General features: G+C 44.0%; 1 protein-coding gene and 1 long non-coding RNA gene across 2 annotated transcripts in view; one reads left to right on the top strand and one right to left on the bottom strand.

Annotated features, from left to right (window-relative positions):
* The window catches only part of dachb (dachshund b), a 55,201-nt gene extending 29,271 nt beyond the window's left edge, over positions 1-25,930 (top strand). The window contains exons 2-12 of the mRNA XM_029526509.1: positions 3,225-3,340; positions 11,226-11,336; positions 13,395-13,619; positions 15,004-15,173; positions 15,432-15,537; positions 16,627-16,701; positions 18,860-18,960; positions 19,328-19,475; positions 19,825-19,992; positions 20,542-20,607; positions 24,766-25,930. Of these exons, the coding sequence (XP_029382369.1) occupies positions 3,225-3,340; positions 11,226-11,336; positions 13,395-13,619; positions 15,004-15,173; positions 15,432-15,537; positions 16,627-16,701; positions 18,860-18,960; positions 19,328-19,475; positions 19,825-19,992; positions 20,542-20,607; positions 24,766-24,803 (1,324 nt within the window). The 3' untranslated portion in view covers positions 24,804-25,930. The remainder of the gene's footprint in view (positions 1-3,224; positions 3,341-11,225; positions 11,337-13,394; positions 13,620-15,003; positions 15,174-15,431; positions 15,538-16,626; positions 16,702-18,859; positions 18,961-19,327; positions 19,476-19,824; positions 19,993-20,541; positions 20,608-24,765) is intronic.
* On the bottom strand, positions 19,593-21,359 carry LOC115058944 (uncharacterized). Its single transcript, XR_003842142.1, has 4 exons — positions 21,313-21,359; positions 21,117-21,179; positions 20,306-20,553; positions 19,593-20,150 (listed from the first exon to the last, which is right to left on the bottom strand). It is a non-coding gene; the product is annotated as an uncharacterized LOC115058944 (long non-coding RNA).
* Positions 25,931-26,712: the final 782 nt, after the last annotated feature.

Below are 26,712 nucleotides of genomic sequence, written 5' to 3'. Positions count from 1 at the left end.
TTATTTTGTGGGTCGTGTGTGTTTGATGCGTATGTGTGTGTGACCTGCTCTTTGTTCCCGTGCATGGTGCGGTAAGGAGAGTGGACCGTTGACGAGGATTAATGCCCAACATATGGCAACCCTACGGGACACACACACACACACACACACACAGAGCAGTCATTACTCTGAACAAAGAACTGTAAGGCTAATGAGAAGGCGATATCATGTGTCCCTTACACACACACATGAATGCATGAATTCATGTGAATACACACACAGACACACAGACACACACCCCTTAATGTTGCTTATACATGGATGGATGCAGATGAACACACACACACACACACCTGGTGCTGTAACATGTATCCATTGTGAATGTATGGAGATAAAAGGTAGTGGAGGTTTGTTGATGGAAAAGCTCTCAGATTTGAATGCAAACACCTGTGTGTGTGTGTGTGACAGAGAGATTATTGTGTTTCTTGCAAAGTTGTGTGTATCAAAGAGGGAGAGGTGAAGCAGAGTTCAGAGGAAAAGTGAAGGTTCATGTTTTCATTTCTTCATGCTCCTCTGCCTCACTCAGAGTGTGTGTGTGTGCGTGTGTGTGTGTGTGTGTGTGTGTGTGTGTGTCTGTGTGTGTCTGTGTGTCTGTGTGTGTTTCTCACATACAGGGTCACACCCCGAAACATTTTCAGACGTTTTCTCTCCAGATCTTTTTTACACCCTCTCTTTTCTCTCCTCGTCCCAGAGGGAACTGACCGAGATACTGACCAGGTTCCGTGTTCGTGAAGAGGCGCCTCTCTTCTATTCTGTTCTGTTCTGTTCTCGTCTATCATGTTCTCTTCTACACTGTTTGGTTCTAGAAATCATCAGATTGATGAAGAGTGAGGGAACGAGTTTGAAGGAAAAGGAGAAAGTTTTCAGACACTTCACTTAGTTGTTGCTTTCTGTCCTGTCCTGTCCTGTCCTGTCCTATTCTGTTCTGTCCTGTTCTGTTCTGTTTGACTCTGTCCTGTCCTGTCCTGTCCTATTCTGTCCTGTCCTGTCCTGTTCTGTTCTGTCCTGTTCTGTTCTGTTTGACTCTGTTCTGTCCTGTCCTGTCCTGTCCTGTCCTGTTCTGTCCTGTCCTGTCCTGTTCTGTTCTGTCCTGTCCTGTCCTGTCCTATTCTGTCCTGTCCTGTCCTGTTCTGTTCTGTCCTGTTCTGTTCTGTTTGACTCTGTTCTGTCCTGTCCTGTCCTATTCTGTCCTATTCTGTCCTGTCCTGTCCTATTCTGTCCTGTCCTGTCCTGTCCTGTCCTGTCCTGTCCTGTTCTGTTCTGTCCTGTTCTGTTCTGTTTGACTCTGTTCTGTCCTGTCCTGTCCTATTCTGTCCTGTCCTGTCCTATTCTGTCCTGTCCTGTCCTGTCCTGTCCTGTTCTGTCCTGTCCTGTCCTGTTCTGTTCTGTTCTGTCCTGTTCTGTACTGTCCTGTCCTGTTCTGTCCTGTCCTGTTCTATTCTGTCTGAACAGGACAGGACAGAACAGAACAGAACAGGACAGGACAGTTCTGTTCTGTCCTGTTCTGTTTGACTCTGTTCTGTTCTGTCCTGTCCTGTCCTGTCCTGTCCTGTCCTGTTCTGTTCTGTTCTGTTTGACTCTGTTCTGTTCTATTCTGTTCTGTTTGACTCTGTTCTGTTCTGTCCTGTCCTGTCCTGTCCTGTCCTGTCCTGTTCTGTTCTGTTCTGTTTGACTCTGTTCTGTTCTATTCTGTTCTGTTCTGTTCTGTTTGACTCTGTTCTGTTCTATTCTGTTCTGTTCGACTCTGTTCTGTTCTGTTTGACTCTGTTCTGTCCTGTTCTGTTCTGTTCTGTTCTGTTTGACTCTGTTCTGTTCTATTCTGTTCTGTTTGACTCTGTTCTGTTCTGTCCTGTTCTGTTCTCATCAGGAGATGCTGCTGATGTCTTGTAGAGGTTTTAGTTTCGTGGTTCTCTCTCTCTCTTTCTCTCTCTAGGTGTAAATGACTTTGGACGGCCATCTGTTACTGAGCCACCCTGCAGAGAGTTGGCCTGCATGCACACCTCCTGTGTGTGTGTGTGTGTGTGTGTGTGTGTGTGTGTGTGTGTGTGTGTGTGCGTGTGTGTGTGTGTGTGTGTGCGTGTACCCTCCTTTATGTTTTGCTGCACGTGTGCAGTTACTGTATTGTTGTGTATGAGTGTGTTTATTTATGCCTGTGTGCACATGCATAATACAGTAGGTTATGTGTGTGTGTGGCATAAATACAGGTTGTGTGTGTGTGTGTGAGAGAGTTCAGGCTCACACACACACACACAACCTGTACGTGTGTGTTTGGATGCTGTTTTACATCAGCGTTCACATACTTATCTCCAGTCAAAGCTCGTTTGTTCCGACATTTTGTATTTTAACCTGATTAAATATTCAGAGTGGCGACACGGCGGCATGCTGCCGCAGAACAAGAAAGTTGTGGGTTCGATTCCCGGGGCCTTTCTGTGTGGTGTCTACAAAGACATCAAGTTTGGGTTCATTGGTGACTCTAAATTGTGCGTAGGTCTGCTTGGTTGTTGGTCTGTCTGTCTCTGTGTGTTGGATGAATATTCAAAAATCTACATACAGGTAGATGACATTTTATTTTTATTTAGTTATTCAGTTTCTGTCTGCAGATTTTTCACAGTTGAAAAGAATGAATGAACTCATTCAATCTTATTTATTGAGTTTGTGGCTCACGGATGTTTTCCCTTTTAGCAGTCTGGTAGAAAAGATATAAAATTAATATGTTTAACTGACCATTATTGAACATTATTACTGAAATTAGCCAAGAAATCTTTTTTATTTCTAATTATAGTAATTAACGTCACATTGATTGGTAAATTGGCCCAGCCCAGTCTGTTCGAATGCTCTTATTGTGAAGGAGCTGTGTTGTGTGTCAGTATTTTCCGTTTCCCGTCGACCATACGAGCGTCTGATTGGGTGTTCGGTGGTCAGATCACTTCTGATTAACACAACAAATAAACAACAACATGGGTTGTGTTTATGGAGTTGTAGGATGTGGAGATACGAAAACAACAATGATAAAAATGAATATTCAAACTTTTGTGTCGTGTTTCTGAATGAGAGACTGAATCACATTAAATCAGCTGTTGTGTTGTTTTTTTGTCTGAGACAGACAAAGACTGAGTTCTGTCATACTAATGTAACTCCTCCCCTCCCCCTCTCTCCCCCTCTCTCCCCCCCTCTCCCCCCTCCAGCTCTCGTCCAGGCCGTCCTCCCAAGCGTTGTTCTGGTGCAGGGATCCAAGAAAGCCCCCGGCTGCTCCACCCGGGCCTCCCCGGCCTGCTGTCCCCCAACCTGCTGTCCCACACCGGTGAGTCTGTCCTCCATCTTTCTTCCTGGCCCCTTTTTTTTTTTCAGGGGGGGGGCAGATATCGCCATCTCTCTTTTTCAGGGGGATTCTGGGTTGGCTGTTTTGTCGCCCTGGGATCTGTCTCTCAGGCGTCCTGTCCGATCAGTCGAAGCCGTGAAGACAGTTCTGGATTTTGGATCCAGATTTAAAAGAAAAGTTTGTTAGCTTAGCTTAGCTTAGCATAAAGGCTGGAAGCAGATCCTCAGTCCTCTGTGAGCTGTCCTGCTGATATTTCCCAGGATTCATTGCATGTGCACGGCAGCAAACACTTTAAAAAGGAAGTTTAAGGTTTCAGCTAATGGTGTGTTAACTCAGCCTGAGACCGCAGACTCTGTAGGAAAAGGATGAACCTGCTTTCTCGCTAATGGGCATTACGTGTATTGAAGTCTATGGGAAAATGACCTTTTTTTTTTTTCAATTGATTTATTAGCTCAGGTCCCATTTAGAGGAAAATAAAGCCGGGGAGGGGTTAGGGGGCGTGGCTGCTGTGTGACAAACAAACAAACAAAAAATAAATGTAACCAGAAGAAATAAAAACAGAGTCCTTTAACCGAGTCCACGAAGGAACCTGCAGACGGTCGGCAGGAAGTTATTGAGCTGATATTTACTGAACAATAAAGCAGAATTAATCTGAGCTTCTTCTGCGTCTGCAGCTGCAGCACAGAGCTGCATTAATGTTTAATATCTGCGACAGTTGGTCATGCTTCTTCTTCGACGCAATAAAAATTCTCCTTCATTTATTTGACGAGGATCCAGAAGAGGTTTTTTTTTTTTTTTTGCAGGAAGAATGAAAAGTAAGTTTGTTCCCGTTTGAAGCAGCAGCGCTTCTGAATGCGAAGGTTCTCCTTCTGCAGAACTTCTGTTGTTCCTTTCTTTTATTTCCATCTTCTTAATGAAGGAAAAGGAAAAAGACAGAAAGTGTAAATGGAGGGAAGGGGGGGGAAATGGAGAGAGGAACGGAGAGATGTCGCCAGAGGAGATGATGAAACCTAAAAACGAGTGCCAGAGAGGAGAAATGGACCAAGGAGGAGGAAAATGTTCTGGAAGTGTGACAGAGATGGAAAGATTAAAAGAAAAAGAGAAAATGAACAAACGGTAGATGGAAAGAAAAAGGAGGGAAAAGAGAGATGTTATTTAGGGAAGAAGAAGAAGACCTGCAGAGAACGGGAAAGAGAGGGCGGATGAGTGCAGGCTGCATGGTGGTGTGATGAATGACACGTCTCTGGGGTCCCACTCCTCCATCTGTCCATCCTCCCTCCCTCCCTCGCTCCCTCTTTTCTTCCCTCCTTCTTCCCGACTCATCCTTTCTGTGCGCTCGCTCCCACTGTTGTTCCTTTTCTCCTTTTCAATCCTTCCTTCCTCCACCTGCCATCTTTCACCTTTTTCTCGTTTCCTTCAGCCCATCCTGTCCACCTCTCCTTCCTTCCTTCCTTCCTTTCCTATCTTCTCTGACCTCACTCATGATTTTGCTCCCTCTCTGAACTTCTTTCCTTTCCTTCTCTCCTTCTTCATACCTCCTTCCGTTGTGTTTCACCTCTCCGTCCTCTCCAGCCGTTCTCTCACTTCTCATTCTCACCTCTCTGTCTTCACCTCATCTTGCCAGTTTTCTTTCTTCCATCCTCCCTCCTTTCCTCTCTCCTTCCCTCCCTCCATCCTTCCTCCTTTCCTTCCCTCCGTACCCTTGACAGTGACTGTTTACCTCCCTCTCTCTCTCCAGGATAAATAAAACATGGTTGTGTTTAGTGACATATGGACACAGCTCACTGTGGCATACTAATGACACACACACACAAATTACACATCAGGTGTGTATGTGTGTGTATGTGTGTGTGTGTTTGTTGAACATTAGTGGAACCCAGAGAAAACATTTGCTCACTTATGATCGCCCATTAGTGGACACACACTCACACACACACACACACACATTGACATGCACATTACATATATACAACATACACACAAACACAAATACACACATTCACACACACTTGGCAGTCTTCGGATGTCGCACACATGCAGAGTTGGTCGCCTTGGCGGCCCTGCGTCCATGGAGACGCCACGTTGCTGGGGGAGACGGGCTGTTGTTTACGACCTCGCGGGCGCCACGACGATGGGGGGCATCGGCCAATCACAGATGGACATTTATCACACTGCTAGAAAATGGAGAGCGAGGGAAAGAGTTTGAAGGAAAAGGAGAGAAGGAGGAGTGGAAAAAGTAAACAGAATTAAGACAGACGAAGATGGAGGAAGGTCAAACTTTTACTTTTCCTCCCTTCTTTGTTCCTCAACTCTTTTCCTCTGTCCTCTCACTTCCTTTCCTTCCCTCCTTCCCTCGCATTATATTGAAAGAGGAGGAAGAGACGACTGACTTAAAACTAAGATGGAAGATGAAACAAGAGAGGGGAGAGGAAAAGAGATGCAGGGAGGAAGGAGGAAGAGATGGAAAAAGTAAGGAAAGGGGATGAGGTGGCAAGAAAAAGGAGGTGATGGTGCAGAAGGAGGAGAAGGAAGGATGAAACGGAGAGGTGGGAGGAAGCAGAGACGACAACAAGAGTGATATCAGTTTAATTGGTCTCATCTTCCTTAACAAAGAAGCTGTGATGATAAGCGTGGGAGTGTGTGTGTGTGTGTGTGTGTGTGTGTGTGTATAAACCTATGCAGGGTGCTGCGGCACTCATTTGACTTGTTAATTCACTTCAAAAACAGCTCAATGGTTCTCCTTGTCTTCTGACACACACACTTATACACTTCACATAAACACACACACACAAACAGTGGATACAGAGAGACACACAGCACAACACTTAACACACACAATCAGGATATAAATACATTTTGGCATAAATACACACATTTTCCAGCGACGGACATAAACACATCTGGAGCATGAGCGCACACACACAGACACAGATGCACACACTAACTCACACTCTGACACACACACACACACACACACACACACACACACACACACACACAAAAGTACTCCGTGTAGGTTACAGATGAAGTGCTTTCAATCTTGTCTTGAAAAGAATACACTCATCTGAGGACTCTTATGTGCACCTGCAGGGAGAGAGGAGGGAGATCGAGGCAGAGATGAAGGAGAAGGGAGGAAGGGAAGGAGGGAAGGAGGGAAGGAGGGAGGAGGCATGAGGAGGACTTTAGTGACATTAATTCTTTTTCATCTCTCCTTCTCTTCTTCTTTTTGAATCCCTTTCCTTGATGATTTTTCCAGACGACACACTGATATCGGTCTCCAGCGTCAGCGCCCCCCGTTGGTCCTGTTTCTAATTTCTAATTATGATTTGGAATATCAAACGGTGGGAAGTTTGACCTGTTTGTATTTTCACCACCACTTCTAATGAACAGAGATTGTTGGAGTTGTGTTGTTTACAAAACGATGCCAACCAATTTGTTGATTTGAGAGTCCAGAGACTCACAACCTTTGTCGCGCTGCAGCGCCCCCTCCCGACCGCCATGTTTCACAGATAAAGGAATAATTATTGTATAATTATTTTCTTTTCATTTACATTTTCATCCTTTACATTTCATTAACACTTTGACCCCTCGTTGACTGTGAATGTTGAATGTGGAATTAAACCACCAACAGCAGCGCACATTAGCACCGGACTTAGAAAAGGGATCAGACCTCGTGCCTTAACTTTGACATTGAATTAGACCTTAACAAGTAATGAAACATTGATTTTAACCCCTTTAAATGAGGAAGAGACCAACTATTGATTTTGACATGAAACAGAATTTGTTTCCGTTGATGTTGAATAATAATAGACATTAAAACCACATTTGGTTCTGGAGTTAAACCAACCGTTGGTCTCTGAACAGGTTCAGTGCTCAAAACTTCCTGTCGATATTTAGAAATGTAAAAAAACCAAACTAACATCTTAAAGTCAAAGAGTTTTCAGAAATAATAAAACGCCTGCGTCTGTTAGTGATGACACAAAATGGCCACAGCGACGGCCCGCCTCGGACGTCCGGGGAAAGCTAAAGATGGGCAACCTAAGTGCCAGAGCGCTGAAATCTATTTGACTCAGCACAAGAGCAATCGACTGCATTTGTAAATTGGCACTCCGAGTGCTCGCAGGAAGAAAGACGAAGAAGAAAAACAAACCAAAAAAAAAAAAGAAAGAAAGCCAGAACAGTGTGTTTCTAAATTCAGAACACAAAGAGCAATTCCTCAGTTTTCCTGTTTGTTTTATTCAAAGTGTCACTCCGTCTCTGAGAGCGTTCAGAGCACTTCGTCAAAGATGTAGGTGCAGCAGATTAAATATTTACAACCAGCCGGCCAAATGGGGCGGGTTTCACGCGAGCTCAGGCCGAGGGGGGGGGGGGGGGCTCTGGAAGATCACCCAACAGCCTCCAAACAGAGCTATTAAAGAGCATCCTGATGGAAGGACGCCGTGAGCTGGAGGCTTTTACTGAAAGAGGCCTGATGGCGGCAGGACGGCGGTGTTAATGACCCGGTCCCACGGTGCCGTTTTCAGGAACTCACTCAACAAGATGAAAAGATGATTTCCAGAGATTTTTTTTTAACCTACCAGATTTTTATCGTGTTTCCAAAAATCACAGCTCTTTTATTCCTCCTTAAACTGAATCTGAAACTGACTTCAGATCTGGATCAGTCAGACTCTCTGACTCTTCTGCGTATCTATCCGTCCTTTCTCATCCTCCATCTTTGATTGTGGCGGACGCTCCTATTGGCTCCTCTGGGTGATGTCACAGCCAATCAGAGGCCTAGCTGTCAGAGGATCGGTCCTGTATGTTTCAGAAAGTTTTATTTCAGCTTTATCTGTCCAGAAAGTTCCTGTAGCTGAATTTCTTTTCAGCTGAGTCGTCGTTTTTCGTTTTTCATTTTTCTAACTATGGCTCGAAAACAAAACAAACTTCTCCAGTGTCAGTCAGAAAGAGTTCTTTAACCTTCAGCTCAAACGTTACGCTGATGATTCGCTCCTCCTTCCCTTCCTCTTACAGAAGGCGTCACGATACACTTTAAAAAAAGGGATCAACCAATCCAGACTCCAGCTTCCGAACTTTCAAATCTGTGTTTGGTGGGAAAAACTTTGCAGATTTGCTGAATCTGCAGTTCCGTTCTCATCATATTGAAGATTTGCTCGTGTTGGCTCCTAATCCGAGCCGTCCTTATTTTCCTCCCCGCTCCTTCCTGTCCTTTCTCTCTTTCGTCCTTCGGAAAGCATTAGGATGCACGGGAAGGAAAGGAGATGGGTAAACAACGTATGGACAACCCACAGGGGACCAGTAAAACGCACACACAGGAATATATATATTTATATATTTACTCTGCTGTGCACGCACACACGGGCTCTGTACGCCGCCGCGTCTTCCAAGCAGTCTGTCAATCAATCACACGCTAATTCCCAAGGCTCCGTGGTCGCCATTAGTGACGGGGGTCGATGCTCGGTAACCGTGGACACAGCGGACAGCCATCGATCTGAGAAAGGAGAGTGTGTGTCTGTGTGTGTGTGTGTGTGTGTGTGTTTGTGAGATAGTCAGTATTGTGGCGTTGCCCTCACTATTGATTGTCTTCTGTTGCACTGAGGCGAAGCGGGCGTTCTGACTCTGTGTCCGAGTGTGCGTTTGTGTGTCTGTGATCCATGTTCTGTGTGGCGTCTGTGTCCGTGCATGTTCAGGAGCATGATGGAGTGTGTATCAGTGTGTGTGTGTGTGTGTGTCCCAGCATTCCTCGGTAGAGTAATAAAGCGGAGAAGACGGTTCTGACCCCACCGCCATTTTTCTGTGCATCATCGTGGTCGTAAATTAATTATGGGGTGGATTCACGTGACGTTCCGTCGAGATGCTGTAACACAAGTTCAGCTTTTTTCGTCGCTGTCGGCCATGTTAGCGTGATTGATGATTAACGATGAATTGAAAAAACAACAATCTTCCTAAATTCACTCCTGCTGGGGTCGATGGTTCCCACCAAGATGGCCGACTTACATGAATGCTAACGTTCACGGGTCAACGAACCGGGAAGGATCTGAGTTTGATGCCAACTAACTGAACTAACTTTTAACTTCAAACTCTTCTCCTAAAAGTACAAACGCAGATTTCACTTAATGTGTTTAAATTTAATTACTGTGCAGCTCAAACAAACTTGTGGACACAAAATCATTTGGCAACTTTTTTTTTTTTTTTTTTATTGTTGCTGTTTTTTTTCTTGTGATGTAAAAACACATGAAGGATTTGGAACAAACAGAACAGAAACTGGAACAGATACTTTCACAATTTTTAGACCAGGAAAATAAATTTAATGGCAAATAAAAAAAAAAAATCTTGTTTTTCTCATATATATTTGTCTTCCTCTTCTTCCCGTCTCCATTTTCTTTCTCTCACATCACTCCTCCTTTCTTTCCTGTTATTTTTTATCTCGGATGTGTTCCCATCTCCTCTTCTGCCTGTTTTCGCTCTTCTTTTTTGGCCTCTTCTTCATCATCTCCCTCCGTTTGGTCCTCCTCCTCCTCCTCGTCTCTCAGCGGGACAGCAGACAATACGTCTGGTCAGTCTGCCTCGGGCTCTTCGACTGGACCTCTCCTCCTTCCCTCCTTCCCTCCTTCCCTCCTTCCTCTCAGCACCTTTCCTCACGACGTGCAAAGACCCAGAATCACCATCATCTTTCACGTTTCAATTTACATTTGTTGGATTAATTACATTTAAAGTGAGAAGACTTCTTAAAATATCATGATTATACTTTTGTGTTTCTGAGTCTGACTGTAAATTCTCATATTGTGGTTTAGTTGTGTGTTTCACTCGGTCAGCTGACATCAGAGTTGTTCAGTTCAGTCACCGTGACAGAGATTTGTGGTGCGTTCAGGGACGCCCGGGCAGCGTTCGGATGTGTGTGTGTGATGAGTTCGAGGCTCCTGAAGAGCAGCACTTGTTGTCGTATTGATTCGGGCTCAGCTGCTTTCTGGTTTTCTCTTTGAGTTTCCTGCAGAGACTCGGACAGTTTGGAGCGAAATGATCTGAACTGCTGAAACATAAAGTGTCATCTGATTCGGACGAATCCAGATTATGAATTCAATTTCAAACACGAGTTTGTCCCGCCATCTTGTTTTCTTTGAAGCCTTCAGACGACTGTACTCCTGTCTGTGTGTGTGTGTGTGTGTGTGTGTGTGTGTGTGTGTGTGTGTGTGTTTGTAATGGACATTCCTGCAAGGCCATCAACCGTGACTTGGGCAAAATCAACTGACCCACACACACACACACACACACACACACACACACACACGCACACACAAATGCACAGATAAGCATGCATTCCCTCACACTCACACATTTCAACATGAAAGCTTACTGTACACACACACTCATAGGGTCGCACAAACTCAAATACACATTTACACACACAGACAGACACACACAGGGTCATCTCTCTCACTCCGCTGGTTGTTGTGTATAGAAGTCAGTTCCAGGTCAGTGCACAGAGCCAGGGATCTTAGTCCATACAAAGGAGTGTGTGTGTGTGTGTGTGTGTGTGTGTGTGTGTGTATCAGGGACTATACATCAGCCTGGAGGCGTCTCAAACAGCGCTCACACCCTGAAACACTTCAACAAAACGCTCTCACTGAAAAGACAAATTTGACAGCAACAGCTGTATGTGTGCCAGCGCTCAGTGCAAAGCATCATGGGTAAAGGCAGGCGGCACCTGTGTGAGAGCTTTGATTGGTGAGACGAGTCGCAGCTGATGACATCAATCTGAATATTGATCGGCAGTTGTGGGTCAGAGAGAAGAAGGTGAAGCTGTCATGATGATGATGGTAACAGGAGTGTGCGTCTGTGTGCGTCTGTGTGTGTCTGTGTGTGATCACAGGCCTGACAGCAGCAGCCATGGCCGAGCTCCAGAAGCTTCAGAAGATGAAGATGATGATGAGTCTGCAGAACGGCAACGAGTCGGACAACGACGACCTACACTCCAACACAGGTGAGACACACACCTCCTCTTCCTCCACGTCGGTGATCATTGTGTGTGTTTGTGCGTCTTACATTAACACGTTCAGGTTTCAGTGTCGTGTTCTTCGCTCTCTCTTATTATGGAATCACAAAAATCAGCTTTAGTTGTATTTTCCGTTTTTTTTTTATATGTAAAAAAATAACACAACTTTAGTGTCATTTTGAAATTGTGTATTTGGGGACTTGCTGGTTTGTGTGTTTGTGTGCAGTGTTTAGTTGTGTTGTCTTTTTGTAAAACTTTATTCGTTTTGCAGATTTCAGCCTTCGCTGTATGTTTTTTTTTTCTCCACAGGTGACACATATTAAAGACAAAGTGTTTACACACACACACAAACACACACACACTCTCCTTTCCGTCCACTCCATCTCTGCTGTGTTTGCTTCTCTGAATTATTGAAAAGACAGAAAACAAAAAGCAAAGAGAAAAGAAAGAAAGGAGGGAGAGAGAGCTCCTGTTTCTATTTTTCTTTCTTTTCCTTTTCTTCTGCTGACCTGGAAAATGCCTGATAGAGTTACTCCTCCTCTGCCCTCCCATTTTATTCTCTTATGCCCTGTTGAGTTTAGGGATTTTTTTTTTTTTTTTTTTTTGGGGGGGGGGGGGTTGTTCCTCCTCCTCCTCCTTTTATTTCATTCAGTGATTTTCGTTGTGTGAGTCGAGTGGAGAGATGTCTCTTCTTTGTGCGACATTATTTCTCTGTAACAGACACTGACACCGGCCTGGGAACCGGCGACGGACAAAAGAGCCGAGCAGCAAAAGTAGGAATCAAAGAGGAAAATATAAAGCAAATTAGGACACGGAGAAAGATAGAGGGATATTTATGACGAGAGGAAAAAGGGGAGAGAAAGATATTTTGGTGTTTGAAAGGGTGAAAGTTGATCACTCCGGTTTGTCCCGGTGACGGTCACATCTGTTTCTTTAGTCCTTTACAATAGAAATGAGAAAAACATGGGCTGGATGTCAGTCAGGAAAAAATGACATTGTTGTGAAAATTAAAAAGAATTTCACCATTTTCACAAATTAATGGATTTTATTTTTTTATTTTCCAAAAAATGACTTCAAGAGATTTTTATCCCTTAAAATATGGCAGAATAACAACAAGATGGGCAAAAGAAATTCAATTTTAGTTCACTTTCATTAGTTTGTTGATATTTTATGTTGTATGTTATATTTTATGATGTAGACGAGAAACAAGAATAAATGAGTTGACAGAAAAAATGTAAGAAGAGGAAGGTTGGAACATATTTGGAAAGAAACTGTTTTTAAAGTTTAACATGAAAATGGCTTTTTAAGATTTGAACTCAAAGTCAGGATGAGAAACAGAAACCACAGGAGAGACCTGATGTGGGTCCTGATGGAAGACCGATCGAAAGACGGTTTGATGATCAAATGATTGATTCAGTCAGAGAGAGAGAGACGGAGGAAATATAAAACACAAAAAAAAGTGAAAGAGAGAAGGAAGGGAGGGAAGGAGAGGACAAGGCCAAGGAAAAAATGAGAAGTGTGTGTGTGACAAAGAGAGAGAACATCTGCCCATCTGTTTATACTTCTTTTCTTCCCCGGTGTAAATGGCAGAGGGGATGAGGCCCAGCTGTCTCCGACACACACACAGACACACACACTGCACAGGGATTTCAGTAGGCAATAATAGAGAGAGACGGTTGCTAATTCAAACTAATGGAGGGAGATGAAGATGGATGAGAGAGGGAACGGGGGAGCAGAGAGAGAGACGTGGAGGGCGAGAGAGGCAGAGTTAGACAGGAGAGAGAGAGGGAGAGAGAGTGGAGGAATAAAGGCGCGACCTGAAGGTAACCAACATCTTTAATGGTGGTGATGATGATGGAGTAAACTTCATTCATTCATTATTCATAAATAAGTCCTGTTTGTGTCCACTTTATTAGGGACACCTGCCTCTTTAATGACACGTGTTGCCCTTTGATTGATAAACGTGTGTTTGTTCTCGCCTTAAAGTCCGTCGGCGAGGGTTTGGATCCTGATTGACGTCTTGTCTGTCTGCGTCTCCCTCCCCAGGAGGAAGTGAGTGCTCCTGGGATAAGGAGCGTCTCACCAGCCCCCCTGCTGGAGCCCACGGTGGGGGAGGAGGGGGAGGAGGGGGAGGACCGGTGGGAACCGGAGGAGGAGGAGGAGGAGCGGCGGCGGCGGCGGCGGCGGCAGGTGGAGGCGGAGGGAGGGGGCCGACCATCGGAGCAGTCAATCAGCAGCAGCTCCAACAGCAGCAACAGCTACTGGCTAACAGTGAGTACACACACACAGACACACACAGACACACACAGTTTAAAGGGATGGCAATATTTGTTAATGTACGCCATTTAATCTGTTCCCATCTCCTGTATTAACACTCTGTCTGGATTAATCAGCACACACTTTACTAAATGACTCAATTCATCAACACACACACACACACATCTACAAAAAGACATGCAGACAAACGGAAACACATCCTTACTCACTCTTTTTCTTACTGCAAAAGTAATATATTTGTGCGCACACACACACACACACAAACAGAAACACACACTGGGCAGCGGGAGGCGACAAACACTCACATTGATTATTCTCTCACTTCAGTCGTCACGACAACAGCAATCAGTGTTATTGTTTCATTGGAATGAAAGCAGTCGCTGCAGTTTTTGTGTGTGTGTGTGTCCGTATGTTTTGGATATCCGAAGCAGCGACTCCTCAGGGCCTTTAAAAATGAAGGGGGGCTACCTTGGTGAGGGGTGAGGGGGGGGGGGGGGGGGGGGGGGGGGTGCAGAGGCCAAAGGTCAAGGTCATGTTTTTTTAGGGGACTCCGGGGTTAATGGAGGCCGCCCACAAATAAAGTGAAAAGTGATGTTGTTGGGGAGGAAAAGACTAAAAAACTGAAGGCTACTTCAAAGGTAAGGAAACAAGGAAGGAGGGAAGGAAGGAGTCATAAAAAACTGGAATGAACAGAAGAAAGACAGCGAAGCTGCATTTGACCCCTTTTCTCTCTCGCCTCATCACCTTTTAACTCTTTGACCTCCATATTTTCTCCTCCTCCTCTTTGTCAACTTTTATTAGAGAAACATTTGACACCAAGATGACACCTTCCCCCCTCACTCCCTCCCTCCCTTCCTCCCTCCCTTCCTCTTTCCTCAAGGTTAAGTTCAACACAAGTTCAGTCGTGATATCGTTCAGTGTCCATCACAGCTCCGATTCACAGCTGCCAAACGTGGAAATGTTAAAACGGAAGGAAGTGATTCCCTCTGCAGGAGGAAGTCGCAACCACAACAACACAACCATTCGAATTTACTAAACAACACCAAGTCTGCACAGGTGAAAACCGTCCAAAGAGAACAGTCGACCAGATTTATCACAACAGAAGGAGCTGCAGACCGAAGAGAGGAAACTTCACTCCATGAGATCAGATATAATCAGTATAAATACGAAATAATCTCCCTGTGCAAATGTAAATATGTGTATTTTTCATTTACACATAAAAAATGAAACTAAATCCAAGCTTTTCGGGACTTTCTGGATTTTGGGGAAACACTCGTATCAGCGTCGATAAGAATCGGTTTTATTTGAACACATGATGTGATGTTCCTCCCTTTTCATTTCATTAGAGCTCACCGTTGCCTTTTGCCCTCTTTCTCAGGGTTGGACCTGCCCTTCATGATGATGCCCCACCCCCTGCTGCCCATGGGGTTGCCTCCTGCGTCCGTCGCCATGGCGATGTCACAGATGAACCACCTCAGCACCATCGCCAACATGGCCGCCGCAGCACAGCAGATACACACTCATGTACACCGGGCACCCGTCATCAAGGTATCAAACTGTAGAGAACCCAAAGAGGTCCCCTGAGGAACTCCCTCACTTCTTTGGTTCTAAAACCAAGACAAAAAGGTGACAAAATATAGCAAATTGACGCACAAAGAACACACACAGATGTGTATTTATACTGTAAACACTGAAACGGTATTTGCACTACTCATATAATTGCGACGTTGGAAGCCACAGTTAACACAAACCTCCAATGATTCACACAGGACGTCGACACTTAATCACATCTCTCTCTCTCTCCAGGAGAGAGTGTGCGACAGTCCCTCTCTCTCTCCGTCTGTCGATGAAACCAACACTCCTCTGCAGTCGCAGCCCAGCAGCTCGGCCTCCAGCTCGCCAGAAAGACTCGGTACGCAACGCAAACCGACACATGGAAGAAAAAAAAAAAAACCCATCACATTCTAACAAGATAACTTTGTTGGCTTTTATACACTGATGGTTCTTTGTGTATTTATTCCAGGTTAATTCAATCAGCTCTATAAATTCCTCATCATCAGTCACGTTACTGCCACAAAAACAAGTTTTTTGGTGTCGTAGTAACATGACAAATACCTTTTCCTGTCATTTAGTGATCCTGAGCTGTTTTTGCTGTTTTGTGGTGTTTTGTGTTTGTGGCAGCGGTGCACTTCTGTGCTGCACTAATGATTCTATTAATCAATTAAATAGATTCTACATCATGTTCAGGTCAGTTTGAAGACTTTGAGGAATTGATTGAGAGGAAAAAAATCCATTCATGCGTCGATAATGACGATAATAACTAAGTTGCAGCGCTTTAGATGAACACATGAATGTTCCTCCATGTTTAACTGCTGCTCGTGTTCTGTGGAACGCACAGTGTCAGGGATTGTACTGCTGCGGGGGCGACTGTTACCTGACCTGAGTGTCATTTGTGCAAACTATGAGGGGAACAACAACAACATTAGGGGCAATTATTCCCCGAGTTAGTCCTGAAGGCTCGAAGCTGAGCCCGAGTTTATTTATTTAGTGTTTGACTCTCTGCATGAACTCATTGTTTGTTGCTGACCCATTTTTAGGTCCTGCTGTCGATTCTTTTTTTTTTTTTTTAAACCTAAGGATCTGGGATCAGTCCTGAATGTTTCTGAGTTTATTGTGTATCAGAGATTTGGAGCTGATTTTTCATCATTAATGAGCAGAACTCCTGATCAGATAAAGACAGAATGAGAGGAACTTTTCTTTGGTTCTTCTGCTTCACACAGCTTTAATCAGGAAAATCAGGACAAATTAAAGGTGTGTTTTTAGTTAGTTCTTTTTCCTGAGCTTCTCTTTTACAGAGAACTCTCTTTAAATTGAGAAGAAACCAAAAAGTACCCACATGAATGTGCACCGAGCTGAGGACAGGCAGATTAACGCAACGTTTCACAGGCATCAGCACGTACACACAAACACAAACTCACTGAGCTGCTTCTTCCTTCAACAGGATTGGTGTCAGCTGATGCAGATGTTGTGCTGAACAACCCCGCTGCAGCCAACAAGAAAATAACAAAGGACAAAGGTTGGACCACACACACTCACACACATTTATATAAGTGAGGATATTCCATTACCCACCTTAATCTAAAGCCTTCGCCATTTTCTTCTGACAACTGACAAATTGTCCTCACTTAGGAAGGTTTTCCTCATCTACTGTATCCACACACACACACAGACACACACAGAGTGACTGAAAACACACACATACAAACAGAGAAACAGATGCGTCAGGATGTTCTGCTGCTCCTATTGATCACCTGTCTCCGAGGCATCAATCAGAGGGATAAAGGAGGCGGGGGGCAGACTGAGGGAGGGAGGAAAGTGAAGTAGGGAGGCTAAGTGAGGGAGGCATGGCTAAAAGGGGTCAAGAGGTCATGCACTAAAAGCATGCGGGGCCTTTTACCCCCCCTGTGTTTTCCATTTCTTATAACACATTGTTTTCATCTGCTTCTCCTCTCCCCCTCCTTTCCTCTCCATTCGGACTCCTGAAGCGCCGCCGCAGACGTCAGCGGGGGGAAACGCTTCCTTTAAAATCGATCGCAGAAAAAAAAAAGCTGCATCTTCAGGACTTGCCTTTTTCTGACCTGATCGTCACAAAAATAATAAGTTAATCAACTCATGCTACAGTAATTTCTGAGAAATGCAGATTATGTAAATACCTGGTGGGGCTGTTTGAAAGCATCAGCCTGCCCGCTCGTCGCCATCTTGTTTTTAAACGTCAGCTAATACATTTTCGTTTTCTTCAAAATAGTTTTAAATAAATTAACTGGAGACTGAGGCCATAAACTCACGAGGAAAACGGCGTCAGTGCGATTTAAAATGACTTTAACTCGTCTAAGGAGGACAATGTGGGCGTGGCCTGACACACAGACATCTGTGTGAACCAATCAGGACGCAGACATTATCCAGCGTCGACCACGAATTACTGTCACTGTTCAAAAGGGGGGCATCTGTGTCCGCGATGTTTGGATCCATAATTCAACACGTCAGCGTCTGATTAAATATTATGGGATGTTAAATTATCATCGAGTGTTGACTGTCCATCTGGACGCTCCAGCCGAGTTACGTCGGAAATTAAAACTTTAATCAAACTGTCAGTGATTTAAGAAAATGACCTCACGTCACGTGTTGTTTCCTGTTAGCGCCAATTTTTTTTTTTTTTTTTCCAAAATAAAAGCGCTTAAAGGAACGGAGAGGTCATCGTTCTCTAGTTGCTTCCTCCTCCAGCCTTTTTTTTTCTTTCTTTCTTCCCTCCCCCCCGTCTTCTTTATATTCTCCTCCATATTTCTATTAATACAGTTTTTAAACTTTCTGTGTGCTCACCGTTCATCTTGTCTTTCACACATACGTGCAGAGAAGGAAGTGAAATTACCAATCTGACTTTTGACTTAAATTCAAAGAAAATGAAATATATTGAGAAATAATTTCAGGAAAAAATAAGTGATGGAGGAAGATACGAGAGGGAAAGAGGAAATGTTGGAGTGGAGGGATGTATGGATGAAGTGGCAGATAGTGCGTGTGAGTCAGAGTGCATCTTAATCAGCGTTAATTTCACAGCAGAGTTAACCCAGTTGTCAGTGTGTCAGGCATTAAGGGCTGAGCAGACACTGTGACGCACTCACAATGCGCACACACACACACACACACACACACACACACACACACACACAAATCAAGGATGTCTTTAATCCCTGCCAATTAGTACCCCACATGATTGTCTGAATACTAACGACCTGTGTGTGTGTGTGTGTGTTGGCTGTAATTGATTTCTCTGACACTGCTTCGTTGCCTTTTACACCTTCGTAAACATCAACATTTCATAAACTTCGGTCGGGACGCGTGACGACGTGTCGCTGATGGAAATGAGTCTTTTTCTCTATGTGACAGTTTTTAATACGTTTTTTTTTTTTTCCAAACCAAACAGATTTTTTTGAGAGAAGGTTAATTTATGAGCATAAAAAGCAGCTTAAACACACAGGAGATAGATTTTTAGACATTCGGGCCGTGGCTGTCTTTGTGCTAAGCTAAGCTAACTTTTTTTCAAAAATGTTAACTAATTTATCAGAAAAATGAAGGTTCACTTATACAAAGTCTGCAGCAGGAAAAAGATTCTTTCGTGTGTCAGTTTTAGTCAAACGTCCACGAAGGTTTCATGTTTTGACGTTTTAATGATTTCACAGAAGAGTCTTCGCTGGGACAGGCACTTCCTCCCGGCTTCCCTGCTCCGTTCCTATTCGCTGACGGTTTGTCGTCAGTGGAGACTCTGCTCACCAACATACAGGTGAGAACAGCTTGTTATTATTTCTGTTTGGAAACGCTTCGGTCAAAGTTCAATGCTCCAACACTGTACGTTCACCCTGAGCTGATGAATTGAACACAGAGAACGATTGTTGTTCGAAGTTTTAGATTATTAAAAGATGATTTACAGCCGTTATAATATTTATAGTTGCATTATAAAATATACAAATTGGCTTTTGCAGACACGATATGTGCCTGACACAAGATGAAACCCTCACAAACATGAAAAGGCAAATAAACGAATGGAAAAAGTAAAAAAAAAAGAAGTGATTGTTAAAAAGGGAAATTTATTTCAAGCCGGTCAGACGGGCGGGATGTTGGTGAGTCACGATATGTGTTTGTGTGTTCAGGGTCTGCTGAAGGTGGCGGTGGAAAACGCCCGGGCGCAGGACAAACAGATCCAGGCGGAGAAGAGGGAGCTGAAGATGGAGCTCTACAGAGAGCGAGAGATGAGGGAGAGTCTGGAGCGACAGCTGACCTCCGAGCTGCAGAGCAGAGGTCTGACAACACCACAACAACACAACACAACACAACACAACACAACACAACGTTCAGTTAGTAACTATTTGTCCAAAAAAAAACTTTATTTAAATTGTTTCAACAACAAAACCTCAACACAATCATTTAAGAGGAAAATATTTTCTTTCATTTTGGTTTTTGATTGGCAGCATGGACTGAATTTAAAAGCAAAATTGAAATCTATGGGAAAATGTTTCTGGTCTCAGTCCTCTTCAGTAAAAACATGATGTTCATGAGCATCAAGCCAAACTGGAGCTTCAGGCTGGTTGGTGGACCAACCAGCCTGAAGCGTCCGGTCAGGTGACGCCTGCCGGTCTCCTTCCTTCAGCCTCCATCCAGAAGCGTCTGAAGAAGGAGAAAAAGGCCAAGAGGAAGCTGCAGGAGGCGCTGGAGTTCGAGTCCAAGCGGCGGGAGAGAGTGGAGGACGCTCTGAAACACTCGTCCTCGTCCTCCCCGTCTCCGGAGCCGCTGCACGCCGCCAACAACAACAAGAACGGTACGTCGGGATGTTTCAGGGTTTGTTTTCTTCTTGTTCTCGGCCATCAGGACCATTTCCTGTCGCCAATAAACGCCACTTTCAGTTTTGTTGCATGTCAAAACCACAACTGGGAGGAGTTGTGTTGTTTTTTTCCCTGAAAGCTCAAAATTACCAGACTTGAAAAGATGAACGTCATTTCAGTCAAAGTCCAGAATCGGAATCCATCAGACCGTCAGGTGCACCGGGCAAAGAAGAAAAACACAATGAGGTCCAATCAGGAAGGGACATCGTTGTTGTCAAAATAAAACAGGGAAAGAAGAAGTGAACTCACATTTAAACAGTAATTCAGCTGCTTCCTGCTCTGCCGTCCGTCCGATGATGTCCTCGTCTCAAACCTGCAGTGACAAAGACAAGAAAGACCCGAACTTCAAATTTAAGAGTAAAAACAGAACCGTGTTAAAAATCTGTACGAGAAAAACAAATGTTTGTTTTCGACCTGCTCACGTTTACGAGGTTTTTATTGGCCAACACGCTGAGACTCTGTCTTGTCTTTGTGTTTCGTACCAGACGCTGCTGTAGCTGAGGAGAAACCTGAACTTAATGGAAACCAGCAAGACAACGGCGCTGTACAAGGTGGCTGAGCGCACAACACACACACACACACAATAAAAAACAAAAAACATGAAACACACACAGGCGCACAGTCAGATACACACTCATGCATGCAGAGTCATGCACATTAACAGATATGATACTGAACACAAACAGACACACACACACCTGGCAGACATGTGTGCGTTCGGGCTCGGATTAGTGGAGACGTTAAGCAGACGCAGAGACGCAGTGGCCTTCCTTTGATGTTCACCTTACAACACTCACATTGTGCATTTGTGTGTGTGTGTAAATGTTTAATTGGGCTTGTGTCTGTGTGCGTTAGGACAGACGTTTGTGTGTCGACACGGTTGTGTGTCTTTACGAGGTTGTGTTTGTTTCTGCTCAGCCAACCTGAGAACGGTTCAGACTGTGTGTGTTTTTAAAATGTGTGGAGGACATTTTTGTGTAGTTAACGTCTCTACATCCACTATATTTTATAGTTGGTGCCATTTATCATGTGTTGTGTGTTTTAAACCTTTTGTGTGTACCTTTTTTTGTTGACAGAAGCTGATTGATCTTTTTTCTGCTGCCGATGAGCTGAATCATCAGCGCTGAGGCCAAAATGAGAAGAAGCACCGATTATTTGACAGAGCAGACAGATGTTAGCAGGTTTTAGGCTTCACAGGGAAAAGGACATAAATAAATTCTTAACTATTAATATTATAATTATTATTAAATTCAGACCTGATGAAGTTTCTGATCCGTCAACTCCTCCGTGTTTGTTCTCCTCCTGTCATAAAAACAAAAGAGGTCAGAACTCCGTTATGTTTTTGCTTAAAAATGAAAATGATTAAAGAATCTAATCTAAGAAATAAGAATTGATCTCCGTCTGGACTGACACACACACACACGCATGACCCTTGACCCTAAACAGGAAGTGGACCATAACAAAGGCGACGAGGTCGGGAACACTCGTGTTGTTCGTGCCGCTTGTCGTCGTAGCTGTTGTGACATTTTTTTCCAGACTACAACGTCACTCTGGGATTTTCAAAATAAAAACTCACCCCGGTGACGGTGTGTCTTTGAACGCAGCTCACAAGGCTTCAGGACAGTCAGTGTCTGATGGGAGATATCCAACATTCTCCTCCAGAAGTAACTTCCTGTTAAAAAAAAAAAAAAAAAAAAGTGAGTGAGTCCAGGTGATTCCAGGTTGGAGGCGGACTGATGTGTTACACCAACAACGGTCCTCACAAGTACAGTGTGGAGCGGTGTGTGTTAGTATTCGTGTGTCGTCCTGCCTTCGCCAGCTGTGCTCAGTCCTCCCTGACATTGAAAAGCTTCACTTGAAACTCTGCATGTATAAATGAATATACACTCCCTCTGTGTGCGACTGTGTGTGTGTGTGTGTGTGTGTGTGTGCGCTCCGTACCTGTAGTTGTGCATTTTTAGTGTGTGTTTGTGCGTTTGATCCACACTGAGAGAGACGGGCAACTCTAATTAGCTCTCTCTCCTCCTTAGACCCCTTTTAGATCCCTTCTCTTCTGCAAGCCAAGCACTCCCGCAAAACACACACACACACACACACACACACGTATAGACCCACCTGATTTCATTAATGTTGATTGGCCCAGTAGGACCCCTTTGCTGCCTCGGTCTCACACACACTCACACTGACAAACACACACTCATCCCTCCTGCCATAAAAGCATTTTGCACCTACAGTGGTTTACACACACACACACACACACACACCTCTCCCCTGCCTCTCTCACCTTCCACACTCTTAATTAACGAGTGAGGCGAAAACTGCTGAATACAAAGAAAGACGTCGCATTACAATCAGAAAGAGAGAGAAAGAACGGAGGGAGATGAAAAAACGAGAAACAAGGGAGAGAAAGACAGAAAGGGGGGGTTAAAAATAAAAATAAAATAAACATCAGTTTTTCTTGCTCAACGCCAAACGGACTAATTGGTCATAAAAAAAGGAGGAGGAGGGAGATGGTGATGAAAATATGAAGAAAGGATGGAGAGCCAAAAAGGAAATATAGAATAACGAGGTGGAGAGGAAAGGAACAGAGGAAGTGAGGAAAGGATGAAAGGAAGGAGGAAGAACAAGTGGCTGGAAAGAGAAGAAGAGAAAAGGTCAGAGGAAATAAAACGAGGATGGGCTGATCATGGAGCGAGGGGAGAGGGAATAAGGAAAGGAGGGCAGGAGAAGGAGTTAGGGAGGAAGAGGAGGAGAGATTCCCGGAGATGGAGTTGAAAAATGTGACCTTGTTCCGAGACTTGGTGACATTTCCTCCACCCAGCTGATAGACTTTTAACAAGGCAGGTCAGCGTCATTTTTAACCAGGACACACACACACACAGACACACAAACGCACACAGGAGGTGTGTTTTTTATGGTGACAGATAGAGGTGATGGGCGAAGGGAAACAGGGCTGGAAATGGTGACAAAAAAGGTAAAGAAGGATGAGAAACGACACAAAATGATTCAACACAGAGACAGAAAATATCAAAAAATAAATAAATCACTTTAGTTTTGTCCAAAAAAGAGCTACTTTAAAATATTAAAACAGGTGTTATAGTAACAATAATGAAATAATCTGAATCACTGGATTTAAAACATTAAAAACCATTTCAGATTTTTAAAGTTAAACAAAAAGTCTGTTTTTAAGAATAGAATGATTCAATTCCAGCTTGCTGAATGTGACTGTTGTCTAGTTTTCTGTGAACCTCTTTGAGTTTTAACTAGAACAAGACATTTAAATGTCAGCCCGGCCGACTGTGATGGACATTTATGACAATTTTATAGACTCAGATTTATAGATAATAAAAATGATCCGTACTCGCAGGCTTAATTTTAAGTGCGATGTGGCATGAATGAACGTAGCCACGGAAATCTGAAGGTCTAACGCGGCGCCGCCGTGAAAAAAAGCTGTAAACTTAAAGATACTCAACTGGACAAAGTGACAGATTTGAGTTTTAAGGGCAGCGCCGGGCGCCGGGATTGGAGGTACCAGGCCGAAGCTGCCGCCTAAAGGAGGAAAAGAAAGGACAGGAGAGGACAGCGAGAAGAATGGGTCGGGATAAAAATAATATGAGTAACAGATAGAGGACAGGAGGGAGCAGAGGGGAGGTGAGGAGGAGGAGGAGGAGAGGATGCATGCAGAACAGAGGGATGAAAGAGGAGGTGAGGAGGGGCTGGGAGTGATAAAAATAGGGAAGGGCAGGAGATGAGAGGGATGAAAAGGAGGGAATATGAAAGAGGAAACGAGCGGCGAGCCAGAGATGAAAGAGAAAATTTAAGAAAGTTTTTCATTCCAGCGGAGAGACCTGGAACCTGTTTCACATCTGCAAAAAAAACAAAAAAACAAAAAAGACAAAGCCAACGGAGGACAAAAACGAGACGACGACAAACAGCGAGAGGATGGCGAGGAAAGAAGTAGCAGAGGGCAAGAGGAGGAGTGCATGATGGGAAGAGGAGGGAGGGCAGGTTTATGGTTGCTGTTATGCAGAAATGTAAACACTTTGCAGCGTTCGCAGAAAACAATGACACCGTGGGGAGAGGAAGATGTGCATGTGTGTGTGTGTGTGTGTGTGTGTGTGTGTGCACGTGGGTGGGTGCAGCTACAGCACCATGGAGAGAGGAAGGAGAAGGACGGAGGTGAAATGAGAGAGGGAGAGCCGACCCCGGCAAAATCCGAGATATGAGATTTCTATCAACGTAAAGAGAGAACAAGCTGTAACACACTTCACTGAGCTTCACAACAACAACAACAACAACAACAACCAAACAAACTGCGTCCTGCTTTGTTATCACGATTAAAACTCAAACTTCCTGCACATTACACGGGAACTTAAAGCCTTTTTTTCAACAACATGATAGTCCGAGGCCTCTGATTTCACAGTTGTGTAGCAGAGAACTGAAGAGCTGCACACAGTCTGACCTGTAGAAGGAAAGTTTACCGGACACACACAGCAGTTTTACGCTTTGGTGAGCTGAAATATTCACTAAAATTAGTTCCACCTTCAGCTTTTGGATTGTTCAAAGAAAACATATTTCCAGACAAGGCAGGAGGTTTTTGACTGTGTTTGTCATTTCATTGACCAAATGTAACTAAATAAATGATCGATGCTGTGGACTGATCGACAACGAAGCTTTAACGAGCGATGATCTCTCCTGTTTTTATCCAGAATCGCGACCATTTCTGAAAACCCCCATGATGTTTTAGAGCGAGAGACTCCGCCTCCAGAAATCCTGCCCCTGCACAGACGAACTCCACCAGCCCGTTTCCACAGCAACCACCACGGTTCCCACGGCAGCCTGGACTCCACGACAACGACCTCCCCAGGCGGGATTCTACCTTTGCTACGATGCAACCTTTTTGATGTTGCTAAGAAACAATGAGACTACTGAGAGCCACGCCCCCTCGTTTGGACGTACGTCGGGGTCGTCTCTCTGCCGTTTTCTTCTTCTTCTCCTTTTTAGACTAACTTCGCTCCATTCATTCCTCTTTTTCCTCTCCCTGCATGGGGACACCTGTCATCCCTCGTTCCTTTGTGAAAAAACTGAAAGGTTAAAGATCATTCCCGAGCCAATCCGAGGAAAAAAAAAAAACAAAAACAAAAACGGATCAATGCGCTCAACACGAAAATCAACTTTGGACGTTGAACGGGAAAAGTTAACACCAGGGATCAAGCTGATTGGACACCTGAGACTTCTTCACGTAACGTGATTGGCCGGGCCAAAGCTGTCTGTTTCTGATTGGTGCTGACGAGATGGGAGCGGCTTCGAGGAAGGACTTAAGGTTCTTATTCCTCTTTCTTTAAATAGAAACGCCCTCCGATTGGACAGTAATCAGTTGATTGGAGGCGTTCGGGACGACGGACCACAGAAGAAGAAGGTTTACAAAAGAAAAGAAAAAAAAAAAAACAACCTGTAAAAACATTTGGGAGGAAAACAAGTCGGGAGGCTATTTCTGTCATGTTTCATTCATTTTTGTTTTCCGTACAGGGACTGAAAAGAATGCATGGGAAAACTCTTATGTTGTCATTCAGTTTATTTTATCCTCCGAACTTCATCCTCTCCTTCTCTGTTTTGTATAAAAATCGCCTCTTCTTCCTTTATCTCCACTTTTCTTTGCTCGATTCTTCTCCCTCTTCTTCATCTCCTTCCCTTTATTTTCTCTTCCTCTCTCTTTAAGGAGGCATTACTCTGAAAATGTTGGATGCAGCTTTTCGATGTATGAGGTATTTTCTATCACCCTTAACTTGTGAAATCTGTTTCTCAAACGATGCAAAACTTTAAAAAAAGAAAAAAAAAAAAGAACCCTTTTTTATTACGATGGAGTGATTTTTAGACACGATATTATATCCTAAAGGTACGTCGGATTCTCTTCCTCAATCACCTTTGACCCCTGTTCCCTCGTGACCAGGAAGTTAACAAATCAAAGTTTCGGCTGTTTGTCGGATTTATAGACGAGGAGCGCTTATTTATTTTATTTTTCAAGTCCTTTCTAGAAGTTCCATTTTCATTCTCTTTGGCTGGATTTTAAAGAACGTCTCCCGCTCTCGAGCGGATGGAGTTGAAATCAAGCGCTCCTCAGCTTCGTCGAACACCAGAAACTTTTTTATTCCCTAAATTTTCTGACCTACTAAGAGTGCAGACTGTTGTGTTGCGGTTTTGTTTATTCCACTGCGTGTTTTCTTTATTTGTTGATTACTATTTGAAATGTGTACGTTGAGGACTGAGGGAGGGCGGGGCCGAGGGAGGGCGGGAGGGCGGGGCTTAAGGGATATTCTGTGTAGATAGAAACAGCATTCGGCGTTTTCCTGTTTTTGTTTGTTTTTTTCTCCTGATGATCTCTCAAGTCTGTCACTGTTCTCTGGGTTTGAGCTGACTGCAAATATACAGTATTATAATGACTGATGTCTGCTGGTGTTTTACACTACACTATTATCACGCACAACGTTACACAGATCTAAAGTCAGAATTTAAAGAAAATACATTTCAAATGAACAATAAATAAAAAAATGCAAACCACAAACACATTTTGTTGAAAGCATTTTGCAGCAGAACATTTCTTAAACTACATTTTGTCACAATCCAATAAAGACACTAAAACGGGGGTTAGCTGGTCT

Source organism: Echeneis naucrates, chromosome 18, assembly GCF_900963305.1.
Source record: "Echeneis naucrates chromosome 18, fEcheNa1.1, whole genome shotgun sequence".
Taxonomy (NCBI): Eukaryota; Metazoa; Chordata; class Actinopteri; order Carangiformes; family Echeneidae; genus Echeneis; species Echeneis naucrates.
This window is presented reverse-complemented; position numbering and strand designations above follow the sequence as displayed.